The 23401-nt window shown below is 37.5% G+C and overlaps 1 protein-coding gene across 2 annotated transcripts in view; it reads left to right on the forward strand.

Annotated features, from left to right (window-relative positions):
- Positions 1–15001, forward strand: part of LOC137235697 (somatostatin receptor type 2-like) — a 110666-nt gene extending 95665 nt beyond the window's left edge. For both annotated transcript variants that reach the window (XM_067758579.1, XM_067758580.1), the window contains one exon: positions 12200–15001. In XM_067758579.1, the coding sequence (XP_067614680.1) occupies positions 12465–14177 (1713 nt within the window). In that variant the 5' untranslated portion in view covers positions 12200–12464 and the 3' untranslated portion in view covers positions 14178–15001. The remainder of the gene's footprint in view (positions 1–12199) is intronic.
- Positions 15002–23401: the final 8400 nt, after the last annotated feature.

Below are 23401 nucleotides of genomic sequence, written 5' to 3' on the forward strand. Positions count from 1 at the left end.
AGAACTGACGCCAATCGGCAGCATCATGGGTGGTTAAGTTTTTCTCCTTCTGTTTCACCCAAATCAGTAGAGGGCTCCCTCTTAGTCTGCTTCTGAATTCCCTTAACTTGAACTAACCAGCGAAGCTTTCAAATTTTATTCATTGCACTATGCTGGTGTCTGCGTAAAGCTCACTCAACTCCTCATTGAACATCCTTCGATATACACCGTTGTTATCACGGACACGATCATTAATCTTCCGGAGAACGTTTGTATTAAATAAACAACACGACCAGTAAGATGATAGACTTGAACAAAAAAAAAAAAAAAAAAATTATGGCGTGATAACCCCCGAAGAGATTTTAGACCGAGATTCTCTTCCAATTTATGTCGTAGACCCTTTAAATTTTTCCAACAAATTGGCAGGACTGAACCTTTTACGCCGACCCCGAACGGGATCTGCCAGCCATATGAGTTTACACTGAGAATCTTTTCATGGCAGAAATACACTAGGAGTGCTTGCGAAATCACTGCTGAGGGGCGACACCGCTTAGAATAACATTCTTCTAATTGAAAAAACTAGTTCCTAAAATTTTGATGTTGCTTTGCCCGGTGTATTAACACAAGATCTTCCGTGTGGTAGGCGGAGCACGCTACCACCACACCACGTGTTCGTGAAGAAATGTCCTTATTTGCATCTATACAGTCCAAAGTAGCGCATGTTTGCAATAATGATTATCAGCTTTATTTCTGAAAGTAATGCATTAACTCTATTCAACGCATGATGCCGTTTATGGCCTCTCCTCCATATCACCATAACATATATGCCTCTACAACCGATACTATACTTTTTTCATCTTCTTTTTTAATTTTATACCATATCGTTTCCAGTCTTTCTATACCCTCACATCTTCTACTTCGATATCTCACTTTCAGTTGCCCTCTCTCTTCGCCTCTGCCGCTCCATCTCTCTCTCTACCTCTCCTTATCACTTTCACTCACATTCTGCCTCTCAACCAACCTCTTCCTGCACCGCTACCCGAAATTTCCGTCTATCTCTGTTCTCTCTGTTTTTATCGCCATCCTTCTCCATCCACCCTTCCTCTGCATATGCATATACCCCTTCGTGTTCCTTCCCCTTTCCATATCCTTTTCCGTGTTCCTCTACGTCACTGGTCGTCTAGCTTTCTTTTTATCTTTTCGATACAGTTTCGTTTGCGTTCCTCTCATCCTCTTCCCACCTTCGCAACTTGCTCAACTCTTATCTATAACTTTTTCGAATATTGTAATCCTTGCCCACTTCACGTTAAAAAGAGTTACATAAATACTAAACAATTCAATAGGCTAACAAAGTATTAAGTTTCTATCAAATCACACCGTAAATACGATATTTTCGAACTTCCGGTTTTCCGATATCCTAAATACCCGTTTCAGAAATAAAATTCCAGCAAATCCCGTCTTCGGCCTCTGAAGGTTATCCCACAAAAGAGTCAAGGTATTGATCCCTTTGTGGGAATCACAGTAGATAAAGATTTCTGTCCGTCCATATAACCGCCCGTTCGTCAACATATGTTGGTGAAAATCAATCACTAAAAGAATTAAAGCAGACCGCCCATTTCAGCTCTCCGTAGAAACGATATTCCGTCGTCCTTGTCAAATTTGGTTTGGAAGCAGACTTGTTTCGGCGTTGGGCTTTCTTCAATGACATATTTTGTTGCGATAAATGCAAGCAAATCGATAAAAAAGGCGCGAAAGAAAAGAAACCCTGAATATTACACAACACCGAAACCGGTTTCTCACCAAGCCAAATTTGATAAAGATGTCGGCAAATATATATATATACTAGCAGACCGGACAGACGTTGTTATGCCCTAAATTTGCCCTATCTGCATACATTTAAATAAGCTTTTTCCGTTTAACTCTGCCCTACCCCTCTACACTTTTTCCTAATCCTTTTATTCGCCCCTACCTCCGTCTTTTTCGCTTCATCTCAATCTTCATCTCATTCTATCTCTTTCTCAGTCTCCTTCTCTCTTTTCTCTTCTCTCAGGTTTTTCTCCTTCTTCTTCATCTCTTATTGCCAATCCCAGAGGGTGGTATGAATTTTGTTCAAGTCCCATTCCGAGTCTCAGTCCCAGTCCCACTCCGAGTCTCAGTCTCAGTGCCAGTCCTAATCCCAGTCCCAGGCCGTCTCTGGTATACTTCCCGGAAAAAAGCATCGTAAATACTAATATAGGCAAATTTATAAACGAAATTTCAGGAAAATCGAATAGGGCGTATGTAAATAGGTATGTGGGTATTATTAATTCTTGTCTTTATTTTGGCTTCGCATGCATATTCATCAGTTTTCCAGGTTGATGCGACTAAATCGAATATCACAATGAACTTTAGAGCTCTCAACAACAGCTTTCATTTGATATCCATAATACACACACATTCTAGGGGTATCCGGTATCTGTATTATAGCACACATCAGCAGCTTCAATTTGATACCCATAATATAAAAACACATCCTAGGTGTATCCGGGTTCACATTTTGGGCTATATCTCGAGACCCAACCTCCCAGTTGTATGAAAATTATCCTGTCCTATAGCACTCATCAACAACAGCTTTCATTTGACATCCATATTGTATAAACACATTCTAGGGGTACCCGGGTCCACGTTTTGGGCTATATCTGGAGACCCTAGCCTCCCAGTTGTATGAAAATTATCCTGTACTATAGTACTCATCACGAGCTTTCATTTGATATCCATATTATATAAACACATTCTAGGGGTACCCGGGGCCACGTTTTGGGTTATATTTCGAGACCCTAGCCTCCCAGTTGTATGAAAATTATCCTGTACTATAGCACTAATCAGCAGCTTTCATTTGATATCCATATTGTATAAACACATTCTAGGGGTACCCGGGGCCACGTTTTGGGTTATATTTCGAGACCCTAGCCTCCCAGTTGTATGAAAATTATCCTGTACTATAGCACTAATCAGCAGCTTTCATTTGATATCCATATTGTATAAACACATTCTAGGGGTACCCTGGTCCACGTTTTGGCTATATCTCGTGACCCTAGCCTCCCAATTGTATGAAAATTATCCTGTACTATAGCACTCATCAGGAGCTTTCATTTGATATCCATATTGTATAAACACATTGTAGGGGTACCCGGGTCCACGTTATGGGCTATATCTCGACACCCTACCATCCCAGTTGTATGAAAATTATCCTGTACTATAGCACTCATCAACAGCTTTCATTTGATATCCATATTATATAAACACATTGTAGGGGTACCCGGGTTATATCTCGAGACCCTAACATCCCAGTTGTATGAAAATTATCCTGTACTATAGCACCCATCAATAGCTTTCATTTGATATCCATATTGTATAAACACATTGTAGGGGTACCCGGGTCCACGTTTTGGGCTATATCTCGAGACCCTAGCCTCCCAGTTGTATGAAAATTATCCAGTACTATAGCACCAATCAACAGCTTTCATTTGACATCCATATTGTATAAAAACACATTCTAGGGGTACCCCGGTCCACGTTTTGATCTCAAGACCCTAGACACGTAGCGAAAAAAAGGTAGACATTGGCCGATTTTCAGACCTACCCAATATACTCACAAAATTTTATGAGAATCGGTTCAGCCGCTTCGGAGGAGTTTACCCTCTAAAACCGTGACAGAAGAATTTTATATATTAGATAAAAAGTTTCTTCGAACCTGACAAATGAAGGTTAGTTGGCTTGAAATGGAATATGTCCTAGACCTTCCAAATTCCCTACATGATACATCTGTATGCGCATACATACCCACACATATACATATAGGGAATTTGTTTGTTTACATTGGGTACGTGAGGATGTTTTCAGCACATAGCAAATATTGAACGAATCGATTTATTTTGGCAAATTTGAACAAAAATGCATGTCATTGGCATGTGGGAACGACGCCATTAGATTCACATATAGACATGTGCTTGAATAACCTGCAAATTGTATAAGATTGTTCACTTTTACGAGTAGGTAAGCACATTTACATGTGTGCACATATCTTTGGTAAATATTTAACGATATATCAGCATAAAAGTATGTAACGTTTGAAATGACTTTCATAAAGTTCTGCCTTAAGAGCAGACATAAATAAATGACAAACCAACATTTGTTTGGCTAAATTTATACATACATCCGCTAACGGGTTATGCCCTAATACCACTACAAATTGTGTTACATAGCATAAATTTACCTATACATGTTAAATGGGTTAAATGACTAAGCTTCAAATTTAGAGATTTGCACACGTCATTGCTTTGGTATGCTTCAAGGCGTTTACTGTAATCACTCAACTAAATGACATAATCATGCAAGTCATAAACAGTAAATTAACGAGTTATTTAAGTTCCACTACAACCAATTTCTGCAATTTCATCACTCCTATCCTTTACCGCACTTATTTGAATTTTAAAAGCTTTAGAAATTACGTTAATAGCCTAAAAGTATACAACGTTTAATTAAAAGTGCTTCAAGGCTACCTAACGGCCTACCTTTTAATCACATTTTCGCACGATACGATAACAATCAGGTTCTTTAAGAATTTTTATTAAAATTTTTTTTTTTCATATCTAAACGCACTTCCATATTATCGATTTAATCGTTTATTCGAAGGCACCCATTTGCAAGTGAGGCATACATTCAGTTGCTCTCATAAATATATTTATGTTAACAAATTTACTGTTACACTTAGGCGCGTTTTGCAATATGGTATTTTAATTAAATGAATTGCTATGCCTCTTGCGGCGCCTATAAGTATGCAAAAAATAATATTTTTGTATGTGTAAAATGCTATGAAATGGAAAATATTACGCTATTACTTAGTGACGTATGTTCATATGTGAATTTTTTTTCTCTTCTCGGACGTTGTGGCAGCGCACTGCCCTCAAGTGGCCCGATGAAACCAGGCTAATCCTGTTGTTGTTGTTTAATACATAATTTTTTTTTATTTCAATTCTTATTTATGTTTTATTTCTAATTTATAATTTTTATTGTTACCGAGTCTTAGAGAGGCAGTGGCTTCTTAAGCACCGAGATCTAAAACTGCTCAGCTGCAGAGAAATTCATCAGCTGAGAAATGAAGATTCACAAATACAATAGATTAAAGGTAAACATGTAATTTTTTCATTATTAAGAGAAGATAGAACCGTTTTTATTCATGGCAAATAGCGAGTCCGGAACATCGATTATTCGCGAGTGAGAGTTATAATCTTCACACAAACATAGAAAAGGTTCGTTTAGTGGGAAACTGTTTCTGCATTGTTTACGCATTATAGGTTTATAATGCCTTGCAACTCAGCATGGAACATTCAAGTTTACTTCCTTCAAAAGAATGGGCTTGAATTCGATCAATTTAATAGTTTAGCCATAAATAGTACACCTAGAATTTCTCTACGACTTGCAATGGTAAGAAGATTTATTAGTTTTAACCGTAAGGAGGAAAATTATACAAGGAGTCCCATTGAAGATTTCTCAAGGCGAAAAGTAAAAACTGTTTTTGAATTGCTTCTATCGAATTCAGCTCGAAGCTTTACCTCCTCCTTACGAATGCTTTACCAAAAGTCCAATCCTCTAAGCAGCTCAGTCACAGTAGTCGAGTCGTAACATGCTCTCACATTGTCAATAGAATGTTGCTATTCTAAAAATATAGTGTCTTCTCTGATTTTTCTTCGCTCACTTGATGCCTTTTCAAGAGCAACCTTCAGCAAGCCTGTAGAACTGTGGACTCCCTACCGTGCCCCACATTGCTGTACTAAAATGTATGGAAGCCAAGCTCGATCTTGGAAAACAGCAACGCGCGTACCACATGATATTGATATTAAAAACAATTTATGTTATCAAGAGCAAGGTCTTGCATTCCCAGACCCGCTCTTTAGCTCAGGGTCTAAGTTTTTCGTTCCGGTTATCTTTTTAATACCGTTGCGTATATGTAACATTTTTTTTATTTCGATGTGGACCATGATGGAAAATTTATCGGCTGTCTAAGACAGGTCATGCGATCGGTTCCTGGTGGCGGAAAGAGCACCATAAAAACAAAAGATCTACTCGCGGCGCAGCAGTATGTGGTCTTTTTCGGACCAGTCTGAATGCAGTCAAACATGTTTTTTTGTAAACCAATGTTTTTCTGACTAGTTTGGTGTTTCACTGCTGTGTACGCATCTAGCTAGTTTGTATCTATAAGCATGTGTGTATATGTGATTTCCATGTGCATTTTTCCTTTCCGTAGCTAGCTTTAAATCACATCTACCACAACACACTATTATTTAGTTATTTATTCCTTTTACAAATTCACAAAGATTTTCGTTTGCACAAATATCTGTATGAGTGTAAGCTTAAAGGTAAACACTCACACAAATAAACTTTTATAAAATGAAGACCCATAAATTAATTGAAATTTTCAATTGCTCACAAAATATGCGTATATATTCCTGATGTGATGTCCGCACTGCATATAATTCAGACTTAAAGCAGTTGTATGGGTAGCTGGCGAATAATTCTATCTACCCACCATATTCGTAATTCGATTGCAATAAATGTTCGTTGCAATTAAAATATTTGGCTGCTTTTTTCTTTTTTGCTACTTATTTATTTTGTAACGATTTCTGTCAAATTTCGATAAACTATTGATAAATATTAAGCATCAATTTAAACGTAATTCAACACATGAACACTTGAATATGTATTTAATTAGAGCGACAAGCTCATATTGATTTATACAATGTGGTTGATCAAGATCAAGTTCTGTTGAATGAGCCTAAAAATATTCCCTACCAAGTTCTGTTGAACGAGCCCAAAAATATTCCCTACAATTTGGATTAAAAACATGAATATATGAGTACCTTATTGTGAATAAAAAGCGAGCAGTGGGGCATTCATATGGCTGAGAGGATAGAGCCATCTGTCTTTGCATCAGTGTGAATTAATAAATATGCTTTTAGCGTGAGTATTTGCTTCGTATTCTGCACCTCATATCGTCAAAATACACGGATCTAGTTGCAGGATCAGTTCCTCAACTATCGGCTACATGTTCCCAACCTAAGTACTTCATAGCCGAATCAATGGTACCAAAAAAGCTTGTAATCGGATGTGCAATCAAAAGGTCTCATCTTATGATATGGAGTCTATCCAAGCCTCCGCCATTTGAAGGATAATGGCATCCGGTTGCTTGCAAGGCAACTTAACTTTGATTTCCATTACTATTCTAAACCAAGCATAAATAATTCGCTGCATCAGTTCTGATGCTTGGGAAACCGCCAGATATATGACACAATTCTACAATTTTAAAGAAGTATAGAGATGTGACGAACCTTTTCTGAGCATCAGGATAACATGCATCACAATTAAGAGATGTGATTACAAAATTATCAGCACATCAAATTGAAATGTACGTTCGTTGTAGCTTCAACTACTATTACAGCTATCATTTTCCCTCCATGTTCCCCAACAAACATCAATAAAACAGTTAGGGTCCTTCACATACAAGCAAAATGCCGCCGTATCAACGTACTCGAAAACATGGAAATCTACAAATAGAAAACATTCAACGGTAGAAGAATGAACGAACAGATAAACACAATTTCAGAACAATATTTGAGCCTTTAAAACTTGTTTACAATAAACAAGATAATAACACAGGTACAACAGACAAACACACAACAACAAATAAACACAAAACAATAAACGCACCAAAGCAAAAAAAAACCCATAAAGAAGGTCAAACGACTAGAACTACTGACTTTTACCTGCCTCAGTCAGCCACACAAATCGATCAGTAAAAACCAACATCGGTTCTGAATGTACACACAGCACATACACATGAATATACACAAGCATCAATTTTGGCAATACGAGTACCTCCTCTTGTACCTACGAACTATAAATACAAGACAAACTACAACAACAGGTCAGAACGAAAATCGGCACTTATGACGGCACAGCGCCGAAACCGGTTTGTCTCGAAAGCAAATTTGACAAGGGATGATGGAAAATCGATATAAATCATCTTATTCTAGATCCCATTCCATCGTTCAAAACGATACGCTTAGTAGATGCAAACATTTGTCAACTATCAATATCAATATTTACTCAACAGGTATACTCCGGGGTCACAATTTAGGAATGTGATCAACCTTTTCTTTGGTTGGACCAAGGGACACCTTATTAATAATTTACTGTATACTTCGAAAGCTGACGAGACCGCATTACTCCGATGGGAATGCTTAGTTGACACCTTCAGCGGGGAAGAGACTGCAAAGCTTCGTTAAGATGCTTTATTGTCAAATAAAAAAATATATATATATGTAAGACGCGATAACATCCGAAGAGATTTTAGGCCAACATTCTCTTCCAATTTGCACCGTCCTCGTTTTAATTTTTGCTACCAATTTTCGAGACGGACCTACTTGTTTTCTGCCGACTTCTAACGGCATCTGCAAGGCCGATAAATTTTCACATAGAGCTTTTCATGGCAGAAATGCACTCGGAGTTCTTGCCAAATACTGCCAGGTGGCGACCCAACTTATAAAAATTTTCTTTTAATTAAAAAAGTTTGTTTCTTAAAATTTTGATGTTGCTTTGCTCGGGGCGTGAACCCTCCCCCTCACACCACGGTGGCAGCCCAAAAGTGAACTGATCGCATTAAGAAAAAAGTAAAACCAATAAAAGCAAAAGAAAAAGCCATTATGCGATATGAAATTACATTCATTTGAATCCTAAAGACAGGATACAAGCCTTGAATACAAACATCATGCGATATATTGTATCAGGTCACGACTGGCATCAAGTGATGCCCCTACCCACATTGCCCCTTTTCGAGTAAACCCCACTCCAGGCATATTTCTGGCATCTAACCCGCAGGGGGAACATCAGTATGAATTTAAGAGATTTTGAGTTCAACAACTCAGTTCCCGAAAAATTGGCTGATAAAGAAGTGAAATTCAGAAACCTGTTATAGTAACTATCGCCGTGTGACGTATTCCGACATGTGATTGACATGCGACCGACTTATGGGATTGTGAATTAAACACAGCAGACTGAATTACGTATTGTTTAGACAGCTTATAAATAAGAGTTTTCATTTACGTTTATGCTTACACGTGCTGGTATCTACATTCTGAGCACATCTTTATTTATTTTTGTGTTCATAGGAAAAATTTCAAAGAAATTTATGTCAATTTAAGTAATACTTAATGGTCTAGAAGAGCACGGTTATGCATACATACTTAAGCAGGCTTTTGGTTTTATTCATTAATTTATGAAATAATCGGAAGCTCTTAAATCTACTTAATTAGTATGAATTGCTATTTGCTTAAAATCTTTCTGATAAAGTTATGTGACTTACAATTTTCATATGAAATTATGCAAATTGGAACTTTTATGAATAATAAATATTTTTCGCATTGGTATTGGGCGCAGTTATTCACAGGCTTATGTACAAGTCATAACAGTCAAGGTAATTTCTTGGAATTTTTCTGGAAAACAATTTTGGTCAACAAATTTTTATATGCTATACTGTCGATAAACTGAAAATACTTTTCGTTTTTCTGTTGTATGATATATGCATATTGTAATAGAATTCGCCTCGCGTAGGTGAGGTTGACAATTGGGTTGCCGAAGCTATGAATTGCGCTTATGAACCCCTTAAATGCCAATTCTTTAGTCGTTACGTATATTGAATGAACAAGGGAAGCCCTTTATAACTCTCAAGGAAATACTAACTTCGCCACGCATCAAATCTAGGACAAAGTCATCTAACACAGAATTGTACTAGCTTAGATCAGCGTCAAGAAAACTCTTCAACAAAGCTAAACATAGCCGAAGAAGACTGGGATGCCTAACGATGCAGCTTTATTAACTGGAAAAGCCGCATGTGGAAGGCATACAAGGAATCATGGCAACTATACTGTAAAAACACGGAGACATCAAAGGAGGAATGAAGACTTTTCAAAATGTTGCCAAGGTCAAAGGCATCCCTGATAGCTCATAAAATGCCTTCAGCCAGGGAACTTTGAAGATAATGATGAAGAGACACACTCTTTGGGATACACGTATACAACGAGCATCACTATGCCAGGAAGTCGAGCTTATTATCTCAGAAACCGACTTCAAAAACATCGTAGACCAGGATAAGATACTGCAGGTAATCAAATTAAACTTTAAAATCGGTGAATGAAGGAATACCGGTAGTGTTGCAAGCCGTGGGTGGCGTATTGATACCGCATCTACATGGCATCTTTTCAAGTTGCCTACAAGGTGATGTATCGAAGCATGAAGAAGTGTACTTGCGGTGGTCATTTCTAAAGCAATGAAACTTACCTGCTCGGAGGCCAAAAACTACAGTTCAATAAGTCTCTCCTTCTTAATACTTCAAACACTTCTTGATCTACACACAAGAGACAATGTTAGCTTCTGCAGGATGGACGTAGCATAACCCGAATATCAAAAAGGCAAATTGGTTGAGAGGGCCCCTGACGATGTAGTCAGCGCCAGAAATCACTGAACTACAAAGAGTACACCCTCACAGGCGGCATCGTTACTGACAATGCCTTCAGCAACATTGAAATGGAGAATTTAGCCCTTCAAGTCAAGGCTCTATAGCTGCATGGATCATACTATGCTCAGGGTCACCGCAACTTAAGGAGCTGGCTTAGTATGTAAAATAGTTACAAGAGATACACCTAAGGGAGGTGTACTATCGCCTCTTTTATGGTTGCTGAAGGTTGATGAAATTCTTGAAACCTTAAGTGCAGAAGGAAAGGGGATAGACGCATTAGAAAAGGAAGGTCTGTTTGCATTCTTTAGTTCGAGCAGACAATTGAAAACTAAAGTCATCTATCGACGAACAAAACTCGCGCACTACAAGTCGCTCTTCCTGTCCTCATGTATAGGTCGAAATCATGGATGGCCTCAAAAAGAGATAAGATAAGAAAAAAAGGAGGGGGGGGGGGGGGGGGGTAAAATTTTGTTAGCTGACCTAATCATGTGAAAACGACTTCATAGCTTAAAAGGACATTAAACGGAAATATGAAGCTTCTCAAGGCCAAAATAATGACATATCAATTTTAAAAATCGGACGTCAAATAACCAAGTTACAACGAAAAAATATATTCGGCTGTATTTCGAAGGATCAAAAAAAATTAAAAGAAATTTTTCCGAAATCTTCTCAACATAATCTTCAAATTTAGGGGCGGACATTAGCAACTTTTTTTTTTTGTATGGGGACCAACCTAGTCTAATGTGCAGCCATCACTTTATGTATGTTTAGCAAAAATCTCTAAAAATTGTGCTTTCTAAAAAATTAAGTGGTTGCAAGAAATAAATCGAATGAAATTGTATTAAGTTTTTTTTACATGGATGCAATCAGTTCCATTGTGATTTGTCCCATCCGAGATAAAATAAGTTTAAATTAGATTGAAGCTTCATTTTAAAAAACATGGTACAACCAATTTTGAAAAGTTTTTAATAGTTTGTCTGAAATTTACAGACGTTATCCACTTACACATGCCGGTGACTTCGACGTCCAACCTTTTCTCTTAAAAAACGGAATTTTTTCATGTAAATTACACACCTAAACTATTTTAAGCTTCGTGTAAAGCAATTATATACTTTTAAGTGATAAAGTTTCAAAACTTCTTTAACGATTAGTTAAATAGAAATATAATTGAAATTTGAATCAAATAGATAAAAATTGCCTGCCTGTTACTTTGGTTTGCCCCAAGTCTTGCTGTACACGGCTTTTGAAATATTTCAAGTTTTTTAATCTGTATGTGACTAAAGAGTAATTAAATATTACTGATTATTATATTACTTGATATACATATCGCACATCTGATCAAAAAAGCGATCAACTCCAAAAATCGGTGTTTTCAGAAAACGCGAAAAACTGACTGCCTTTCCCATATGCGCCAATGCAATTTTAAATATGTACAAAGTAGTTTCTCGTTGATTTGTGAAAGTACCAATAAATCGAGTATACAGTTCAATAGATATTGAATTTGGAAGTCCGGAGGCACTCATAGCTTCGAAATCTCATATTTTTGAGTTAGCTCCATTTTGACTTAGGTGTGCGACATGTGCATGTTAAGGATATCGTTAAGATATGCTGCTTATAATATGCTCTACCAAATATGAAAATGTAATCAGTTTGACATTTTTATTGCAGGTCAATTCACCAACTATGTTTCGCTACTTAAGCACGAAAGGTATATAAAAAGCTACTGAAAACAAGCAGATAGTAAATAGCAACGCAAGCAACAATAACGACACTACCGACGATAATATAATTATCAGTAACAACATGAAAGAGTTTAATAACAACTCACGCTTTACGCATATTTACTGAAGTGTTAAAGCATAAAACCAACAGACACCTGTCAGTCACGCATTCGTCACAACACAAACAAGCGCATATAACGAATAACGCTAAAATGTGGAAACTATACTTGATTGAGGTTGCATTGATCATTTTCACAGGTGCATTATTTTCATACAATTTCGTGCTAGCCACAAGTGAGGCAACAGCGCACATGACACCTAATCACAGTGAAAATTATGAACGGGGTATAACGACGACGAGTTGGCCAATTGTCATAAGAGCAACTGACGCAGACACGAATGCAACACACGCAATCAATGCAACAGTTGATGCGCACAACAAACAGCTGAGCACGAGACAACAACTAAGCACGAGACAGTGGTGGGCTGCTGCTAAAGCCGAAGTTAATACGACCAGGAAGCGCAGCAGAACGAATATTGGAAATGCAACAATGTTAGGAAATCGCACATATACACTCGCCGCGATAGGCGGACGAAATTTTCAACGCAGACAAACTTTCTACGAATATTGCATTGAACAACGTAACTCGGTAGCTGATTTATCTACGCTAATATTGTACTCGTTCGTATGCATTGTAGGCCTATGCGGTAATACGCTCGTGATTTATGTAGTGTTGCGCTATTCGAAAATGCAAACTGTCACCAATATTTATATACTCAATCTAGCTATAGCTGATGAATTTTTTCTAATCGGTATACCATTTTTGCTTTATACAATGCGCATTTGTAGTTGGCGTTTTGGTGATTTTATGTGTAAGATTTATATGGTGAGTAGTTCGATAACACAATTTACGTCATCGATATTTTTACTCATCATGTCAGCTGATCGTTATATAGCCGTTTGTCATCCGATTGCATCACCTAAATATCGCACGCAACATATCGCTAAAATTGTATCGGCAATTGCGTGGCTTACCTCAGCAGTGCTCATGTTGCCGGTGATATTTTATGCGAGCACGGTGAGTCAAGAGGATGGCGTGAATCTTTCGTGTAATATCGAATGGCCTGAAATGTACAAAAACCATTCAGCTACCACATTCACGCTCTACACATTCTTTCTTGGTTTTGCCACGCCGCTTTGTTTTATATTATGCTTTTATTATTTGGTGATACGTAAGCTGCAAACAGTCGGCTCAAAGCACAAATCGAAAGAGAAGAAACGCTCACATCGCAAAGTGACACGTCTTGTTCTCACTGTTATTACTGTATACATTTTTTGTTGGTTACCCTATTGGGTGTCACAGCTGGCGCTCATCAACTCGAATCCAATTGAAAATCAACTTTCACGTTTTGAAATTTTCATTTTCTTGCTACTCTTCTTTCTAATCTATGTCAATTCAGCTATGAATCCAATACTGTATGCTTTTCTAAGCGATAACTTTCGCAAAAGCTTCTCCAAAGCTTTCACTTGTATGACCAAAAGTGAAGTTAATGCTCAATTACAAGCTGAACCGAGTTTGCTGCCGAAGCAAAATAGCACCAAACGTCGTCAAACTCGTATACAAAAGGCTAGCGTGAACGCTGCAAATTTGCAAGCGGATACAAATGCTAACAACAACTCTTCGGTGGTAACAACTTCATCGACAAATACTGCACGATCGACAGCTTCCGACAACAAGGTAACAACAATTGCATGTACAAATGGCGCTGCTGCGGCAAAGCAGCAATCCAATGGGCGCACAGTTTCATGTTCGGCGAACGTTGATGGTGAAGAAATGATACTCGTAATGGCAGATGAGCGTCCCGTGTGTGCGCTGGTCGAGTCTGCGCATGCTGAAGGTATTGTTATGCAGACTAATCTCTAAATAGAACTTTAATTAAAGCATACTTTAAGAGAGTTAAGAAGTGTAAAAAAAACCTAAACATTTTTATAAAATTGTATATTAAGTTAAAAAGTTTAGAAATGAAAATATTTAAAATATTATATTTTTGATATGTACGAAAAATTTAGTGAGAGTTATAAAACTAATGTATTCACTTTCGAAATTTAATATTAAAAAATAGTTTTAAGATTTTTACTTCCTTGAAAATTTCTCTCGCTTTTTTCTCAAAATGTAATAAAAAAACACTAATTTCTCTTCGCTTATTAAACTAAAACTTCAATTAATCTCAAAATATTAATATTTTAATGAATTTAGCAAAATCCTGGCTATTATGCACCTTCTGCTAACGTTCGAATCGCTAAACTTTCGATTAAATAACTCCACTGTGCAATATTGCAAACTGGTCTTTATTTAGATTACTTTCAGAGTACTTCACAATTATACTTCACTTCACAACTAATAGCGTGTTTAAATGAAACTGACTACTGATTCCTCAGCTTGCGCTGCTTTTATACTCTCGGTCTTTATACTCTACTAAGGTCTAATTGTTTCGCGAACATGTGTTCGAGAACAGTTGCATATCGTGCTTGGTTACCCAGCTATATACATGTATATTTGTAGTTTATGCTCTTCTTCTAGCCATATGCCTGTGTATGTGTAAGTATAACTGCTTCTCTTAGCTGACGACTACATATTTGTATGTGAGATATGCTTAATGTGTACATGTACATAAAAGTGGCTTCTTGCTGTTTCTGCTGTTGTGATTATTTACTAACAGCACAGTGATGTCAACAATGGCCACAATATCATTGTCCGCTTAGCCTGTGAACGTAAATATTTTAACGATTTCTTAACTAGAAAAGATCTGCGTAAGGAAGTGGTTTTAAAATGAAGCGTTATATTTTATAAATATTTCTTTATTCTACCACGACATCATTACATAATGTTTGGAGCTGATCAAGTTTCTGGGTCATTGCAACTACGACAATATCATCTGCAAACGCGCAAAGTTGCTTGCCTCCGGGGAGGTCGATTTGAGACACACCGTCATACACCGCATGTTGTACTTTCTTGGTTGCCCATACGTATCAAAAGGGAGTACTCTATCGTTTAAATAGCTACCAATTATTCTGAGCAGGTAAGCAGGTATGCCAAAGTTTCATAGCGCTGTCATTATTTGTATCCATTTCGCGGTATTAAAAGCGTTTCTAATATTCAAAGTTATCAGTGCACAAAGTTTCCTTTTATTTTGGCCATCGGTTGTGTCTCTGCGTGCTATATTGACAACTGTTTGTATTGCATCTAACGTGGATCTTCATTTTCGAAATGCAAATTGACAATTTAACAATCCACCTGGGCTTTCCAGGGCCTACTGCAGACTCTCACTAATAATACGTTCGAGAATCTTTCCTATTGAATCCAACATACAAAAAGGGACTGTATGAAGATGGCAGCAAAAGAGTCCATGAGCGGGGGAAGACGCATTCTTGAATACAGGCGTTGAAGAGATCCGTAAATACTCATATTCTGAACCTTATCGCTGATTTAAGGGCTATATTTAGCACTCCATCCGGTCGTGAGGCTTATTACCTGCAACTCTTTGTGTTGCATCCAGTACCTTCTGCTCTGTTATTCCTGCGATTTCCATACCTCTCAGTTCCTTGCCTTGATGGGTCCAGTAATCTTGTGTCGGGAAAAGAAAGAGTATATACGATATTTCTTAGTAACATTGGGTATGTATGCTGCTCTGATTTCCGCCCTTTAGTTTTAATCATCGTCACAGTAAATTTATTGATCTTCATAACTCCATCATGAGCTATGAAATTAAAAACAATTTATTTTACTAGATCTGCAAATAATCTTTAATAATTATAAAATAACTTAAAATAAAATTTCGCCTTTGAGTAAAATGTGTCTCAACACATACAAAAAAAAATTGACTACAAAGTTTCATGTAAGAAATTATTATTACTTGTAAAGCCAAAAATGTCGAAAAAAAATAAAATAGATTTTAATTCTATTTGTTAAACGTGTTGAAAATTATGTTCTATCTGATATTTATGTGATAAGTCTATAATTCTTAGTATTTTAATAAACTGTTGGAAATAACCAAAAAAATCCAGGCACTGTTTTATTGTTATACAACTGGATAAGTAAGTACGTTTATTTTTTTAAATTTACAAATTTAGTAATTTAAAAAAATATTTCTTCACATTTTTGCAAGCAATCTCCAAATTTAAAGCCAAAGTTATTATTAAACATTACTACCAAATAAAACAAACAAATAAGAAAGTCTAAGTTCGGGTGAAACCTAACATTACATACCCAACTGTGCACTTGAAACGCCTTTGGCTCATTTTCTGAGCAAACAGTTGTAGCTTTTCCAAAATAATTTTCAAGCCAAATTTCGTTCGGATTGGGAGAATTTTATTCGACTTATGACGCTAAAAGTATTTTGGAAAGAGTAACAAAAACTCAGCCATAACACTACTGAGGTAGAATATCATTAAAATATAGTTAAATACCATAGACTAATTGCAAACTTTGTTAAGGTTATAACTTTAGGAAAAGTGGGCGTGGTCTTTAACCGATTTTGATTGTCTTCACTCAGTCTATATAATATGGCAAAAATAGTGTCGCTGCCAAATTTCAACGTAATATCTTTAACGGCTTTTGATTTACGGATTTTTAATCTTCCAAATTTTCTTCCTATAAATGTGGGTAGTGTCACACCCATATTCCAAAATTGTGTATGTTTTGCGCATAAAAAGAATCGATCCTCCCAATTTCATTAGCTTATCGGCATTCGTTTTTGAATTATCTCAATTTTTCAATTTTTCAGAATTTTCGATATCGAAAAAGTGAGCGTGGTTATCGTCCGATTTCGCTTATTTTCAATACCAGTCTATTCTGGGTCTAGATAAGCCCGTATAGGGTTTTTGTCGAAGATATCTCAATTTGCTCAAGCTATAGTGTTAACGGACGAACGGATGGACGGACATTGCTTAATCAAATTTTCTATTGATACTGATGATTTAGAAATATGGAAGTCTACAGCTTTCTCGATTCCTTTATATCTGTACAACAAACCCTTATCTAATCAAAGTTATAATACCCTATGTACAAGTACAATTACGGTAGGTGCTTAATGTGAGTACCTATCAGTGGAAGACTCAACCTCACGGTGTCAGACACGGATCTAATTGCATGATCAATGACCCAAATTATCGGCTCCATGTTGCCTTCCCTTAACACTTCTTAGCCGAGTCCATGGTACCAATTAGTTTATAATCGGGACATTTCAAATACAAGTTCTTACCTTGGTCTGTTATGGAGTCTATCAAGCTCCCGCCATTTTATTGACAATTGCATTCTGTTGCAAGGCAACTCCAACTTGAATTCCACCACGATTCTAATTCTATGTACAAGTATTTCGCATGTTCTGACCTTTGTTACAATGCATCCACTGTTCCACAATTAGGGGATGTGAACAACCCTTTCTAAACCAGGAATAATAATGGAACAAAATCTGCTTCACAATTAACGGTGTGTGATATACCTCTCCGACACATCAAGATCCAAAAAGTCCGTTCACTGTGAATAACAACAACAACGTTATCTATAAGATCAAATTGTCTTTTCCCGATTAGTAACTACTTCGACGTCATCTATAAGGTTGAAATGGCAGTTCCCTGTGAATAAATAATAACGAAAGACGCGATAACCTCCGAAGAGATTTAGGGCCGAGCTTCTTTTCCAATATGCGTCGTGCTCGTTTTTTTAATTTTTCCTACAAATTTGCGGGACGGAACCTACTTGCTTTTATGCCGACTCCGAACGGCATCTACAAGGCAGATGAGTTTTCACTAGGAGCTTTTCATGGCAGAAATATACTGGGAGTGCTTGCCAAACACTTCCGAGGAGCTACTTCGCTTAGAAAAATTTGTTTCTAATTGAAAAGAATTGTTTCTAAAATTTTGATGGTTCTTTGCCCGGGGCGTGAACCCAGGATCTTCGGTGCGATAGGCGGAGCACGCTAGCATCACACCACGGAGGCCGCCGTGAATAAAATGATTGTCATGCTAGCGTATCCTCATTAGAAACATGAATAGCCACAGGTACTATGCTCATTTACCCTTAAGATACATCTTCATTAATGGCAGGTACTAGTACGTTTACTTAAGACCAGATGCCAACGGTTAGCATAGCCGAACGCAGTTTAACACATTTCAAAAAGAAGTGTGGGCGCAGACCCACTCATACAATTACCAACTGTAATCAACAAACGATAGGCATATACTTCTTTATATCACCCTATTTTTATCAACATATTTAAATCCATTCACAATCTTAGGGATGGGATCAAACTTTTCTTTGACCTTCCGCAGAAGAGTCTTTGAATTACTTGTACATAGACCAGAAAAGATAGTGAGGCAGTTTACTCCATGTGGGAAGCCCACGAGTAAACTTTATGCTAACCTTCCATTGAGGAGGACTGCATTACTCCGAAGAGAACACTTTATTGTCTGGTTCGAAAGCTGAAGCGACGCATTATCTAAAGAGAATACTCTACTGCCACCCAAAGACGAATCGAATGTATAGCGTCATGAAGTATGCTTTATTGTCAATTTCCCCGATGGTGAATTCGTCGTATTAAGGATACGCCTTAAAACCAAGATACGATATGAAACCACAACCCCGCGATTCTTTGGCATCCTCAGGGAAGGAGTTTCAAACCTGATACAAGCATCATACGATACATTGCATCAGATTGCAACTGGCTAAATCTACACCCCGCAGTACAGTTTTTAAATACCATGCTAGGGTCTCGCAGGCGGTACACAGCGTCCACTCTGCTCCCTTTCAAGTAAACACCACTTCAGGATTGGATAGCCTGTTTATTTCATCACTTTGCTACGGTCAGGGTACAGTGTTGGTTTGGAGTATGAAGATCCAAAGATCAACACGAACCAATTTAAACAACAGTACGGTCCCATTTCGTCACTAATACGATGACGGCAATTTGTTAGTGGTACTATGATCACCTCTTACGATCGGTATACCTACCGCGGCAATATTTTTGAGCCCTAACCCGCAGGGGGTGTGTGTACAAGTACAGCTGAGTATAAAAATTGGTGCGTATAGTTATGTAACATAAATTCGCGTATTAGTCGAATGTTGTTATGTTTAAATCATATCCACTGCCATAAAATATTCCGGTCATGGTTTAATCAGAACTTCAGTGGCTTATGATGAAAAAACGTCAGACAAATCGAACCGTGACTAGAATTCGTTCGAATATTTGAGTTTCTGGTCCATTTCCTGGAAAAAAAGTATAGTAAATACTAATCGAGGCAAAGGGATACCTGTACATCAAATTTCAGGCGAATCGAACCGTGAGTAGAATTTGTTCGAATAGTCGGGTTTATGGTATACTTTTTGGAAAGAAACTTCACAGGAACATACTCCGGGTTGTGAATCTATCTCGCAAATTCGAGTAAAACCGACGGAGTGGTCTCAGAGTCCATAAGCTGCATACATACATCATTCTTTATATAAATAAATCGCCTTAATTAATGCACAAACATTAGCATACATGTAAAAACATACAAAAACAAATAGAGCTTTTTTTCAGAATTTTAACGAAACGTTTTAAACTTTTTAAGATAGAATATTTCTCAAGAGATATAAGCATTCTTAATCATTAGCACGCATAAATATGTATGTATGTATGTCAAGCTGACATGAAATGGGAAAATACATACATACATCCGTATATACCTATAAATGCACTCCCAAAGTTGAATAAGGCTAGCGAATGCTGTGACGCATAATGTGATGTGGTGAAAGTCCCACTCAAAGCAAGTATGCGCGTACAATTCACAGCGAACAACCACACGAACTGTATTTTCAGCCGACTATTATACTCAGTTGAGCAGAGCTCACAGAGTATATTAAGTTTGATTGGATAACGGTTGGTTGTACATATATAAAGGAATCGAGATAGATATAGACTTCCATATATCAAAATAATCAGGATCCAGAAAAAATTTGATTGAGCCATGTCCGTCCGTCCGTCCGTCCGTCCGTCCGTCCGTTAACACGATAACTTGAGTAAATTTTGAGGGATCTTGATGAAATTTGGTATGTAGGTTCCTGAGCACTCATCTCAGACGCTATTTAAAATGAACGATATCGGACTATAACCACGCCCACTTTTTCGATATCGAAAATTTCGAAAAACCGAAAAAATGCGATAATTCATTGCCAAAGGCAGTTAAAGCGATGAAACTTGGTAGATGGGTTGACGTTATGACGCAGAATAGAAAATTAGTAAGATTTTGGACAATGGGCGTGGCACTGCCCACTTTTACAAGAAGGTAATTTAAAAGTTTTGCAAGCTGTAATTTGGCAGTCGTTGAAGATATCATGATGAAATTTGGCAGAAACGTTACTACTATTACTATATATGTGCTAAATAAAAATTAGCAAAATTGGATGAAGAACACGCCCACTTTTTAAAAAAAATTTTTTTTAAATTCAAATTTTAACAAAAAATTTAATATCTTTACTGTATATAAGTAAATTAAGTCAACATTCAACTCCAGTAATGATATAATGCAACAAAATATAAAAATAAAAGAAAATTTCAAAATGGGCGTGGCTCCGCCCATTTTCATTTAGTGTGTCTAGAATACTTTTAATGCCATAAGTCGAACAAAAATTTACCAATTCTTTTGAAATTTGGTAGGAGCATAGATTCTATGACGTTAACTGTTCTCTGTGAAAATGGGCGAAATCGGTGGAAGCCACCCCCAGTTTTTATACACAGTCCACCGTCTGTCCTTCCGCTCGGCCGTTAACACAATAACTTGAGCAAAAACCGATATATCTTTACTAAACTTAGCCCACGTACTTATCTCAACCCACTTTATCTTGGTATAAAAAATGGCCGAAATCCGACCATAACCACGCCCACTTTATCGATATCGAAAATTACGAAAAATTAAAAAAATGCCATAATTCTATACCAAATACGAAAAAAGGGATGAAACATGGTAACTGGATTGGTTTATTGACGCAAAATATAACTTTGGAAAAAACTTTGTAAAATGGGTGTGACACCTACCATATTAAATAGAAGAAAATGAAAAAGTTCTACAAGGCGAAATCAACAGCCCTTGGAATCTTGGCAGGAATACTGTTAGTGTTATTGAATATATAAATAAATTAGCAGTACCCGACAGATGATTTTCTGGATCACATGATCCACATTTGGTCGATATCGCGAGAACGCCTTCACATATACATCTAAGGGCCACTCGCTTTTAAAACCCTCATCAATACCTTTAATTTGATATCCATATCGTACAAACACATTCTAGAGTCAACCCTGGTCCACCCTAATGGCGATATCTCGAAAAGGCGTGCACCTATAGACCTAATGCCCACTCCCTCTTAAAATGCTCAGTAACACCTTTCGTTTGATACCCATATCGTAAAAACATTCTAGAGTCACCCCTGGGCCACCCTAATTGCGATATCTCGAAAAGGCGTCCACCTATAGACCTAATGTCCACTCCCTCTTAAAATGCTCAGTAACACCTTTCCTTTGATACCCATATCGTACAAACATTCTAGAGTCACCCCTGGCCCACCCTAATGGCGATATCTCGAAAAGGCGTCCACCTATAGACCTAATGCCCACTCCCTCCTAAAATGCTCAGTAACACCTTTCGTTTGATACCCATATCGTACAAACATTCTAGAGTCACCCCTGGCCCACCCTAATGGCGATATCTCGAAAAGGCGTCCACCTATAGACCTAATGCCCACTCCCTCTTAAAATGCTCAGTAACACCTTTCGTTTGATACCCATATCGTAAAAACATTCTAGAGTCACCCTTGGTCCACCTTTGTGGCGATATCTCGAAAAGGCGTCCACCTATAGAACTAAGGATTGCTCCCTTTTAAAATACTCATTGCCACCTTTCATTTGATACCCATATCGTACAAACACATTCCAGAGTCACCCCTGGCCCACCCTAATGGCGATATCTCGAAAAGGCGTCCACCTATGGACCTAATGCCCACTCCCTCTTAAAATGCTCAGTAACACCTTTCGTTTGATACCCATATCGTACAAACACATTCTAGAGTCACCCCTGGCCCACCCTAATGGCGACATTTCGAAAAGGCGTCCACCTATAGACCTAATGCCCACTCCCTCTTAAAACGCTCAGTAACACCTTTCATTTAATTCCCATATCGTACAACTAGAGACACCCCTGGTCCACCTTTATGGCGATATCTCGAAACGGCGTCCACCTAGGGAACTAAGGATCACTCCTTTTCAAAATACTCATTAGCAGCTTTCATTTGATACCCATATCGTACAAACATATTCTAGAGTCACCCCTGGTCCACCTTTATGGGGATTTCTCGAAAAGGCGTTCACCTATAGAACTAAAGCCCATTCCCTTTTAAAATACTCATTATCACCTTTCATTTGATACCCATATCGTACAAACACATTCTAGAGTCAGCCCTGGTCCACCTTTATGGCGATATCCCTAAATGGCGTCCATCCATAGAACTATGGCCTACTCTCTCTTAAAATACTCTTTAATACCTTCCATTTGATACACATGTCATACAACCACATTCCAGGGTTACCCTAGGTTCATTTTCCTACATGGTGATTTTCCTTATTTTGTCTCCATAGCTCTCAACTGAGTATGTAATGTTCGGTTACACCCGAACTTAGCCTTCCTTACTTGTTTTGTGTTACAACTTTAAGTTTCACTATCATGATGCGCCCTAGGAAGTATATTTTCAAAAAAAAATTTGTGTGATATATTTCACCATATCTCTCTACCACTAATGGTATTTATTCAGTTTTGATGAACCACATTCAACTCGTTCCACATAATTTAAAAATTTCAACGAATTTCCACAAAACTTACTTTAAAAACCTGCACTTACCTATGTGCATATGTATGAAAGCTGAAGCAGTGAAAAACTTTAATCATAAAATTTCCATTTACAATATTTTTGGTTGGCTGTTCAATCATTGCCAACCGCAATAAGTTACCATTGTGGTTAATTGCAATTAACGTTTTCGCCAAAAAAAGAGCATGCGGAATGTGAAAATAAGTTTCTATGTAGAGGTATCTTTTTTACCTCGAACAAATATTTAAGCTCTT

The sequence above is a fragment of the Eurosta solidaginis genome, unplaced genomic scaffold (genome assembly GCF_040869045.1).
Source record: "Eurosta solidaginis isolate ZX-2024a unplaced genomic scaffold, ASM4086904v1 ctg00000428.1, whole genome shotgun sequence".
NCBI lineage: Eukaryota > Metazoa > Arthropoda > Insecta > Diptera > Tephritidae > Eurosta > Eurosta solidaginis.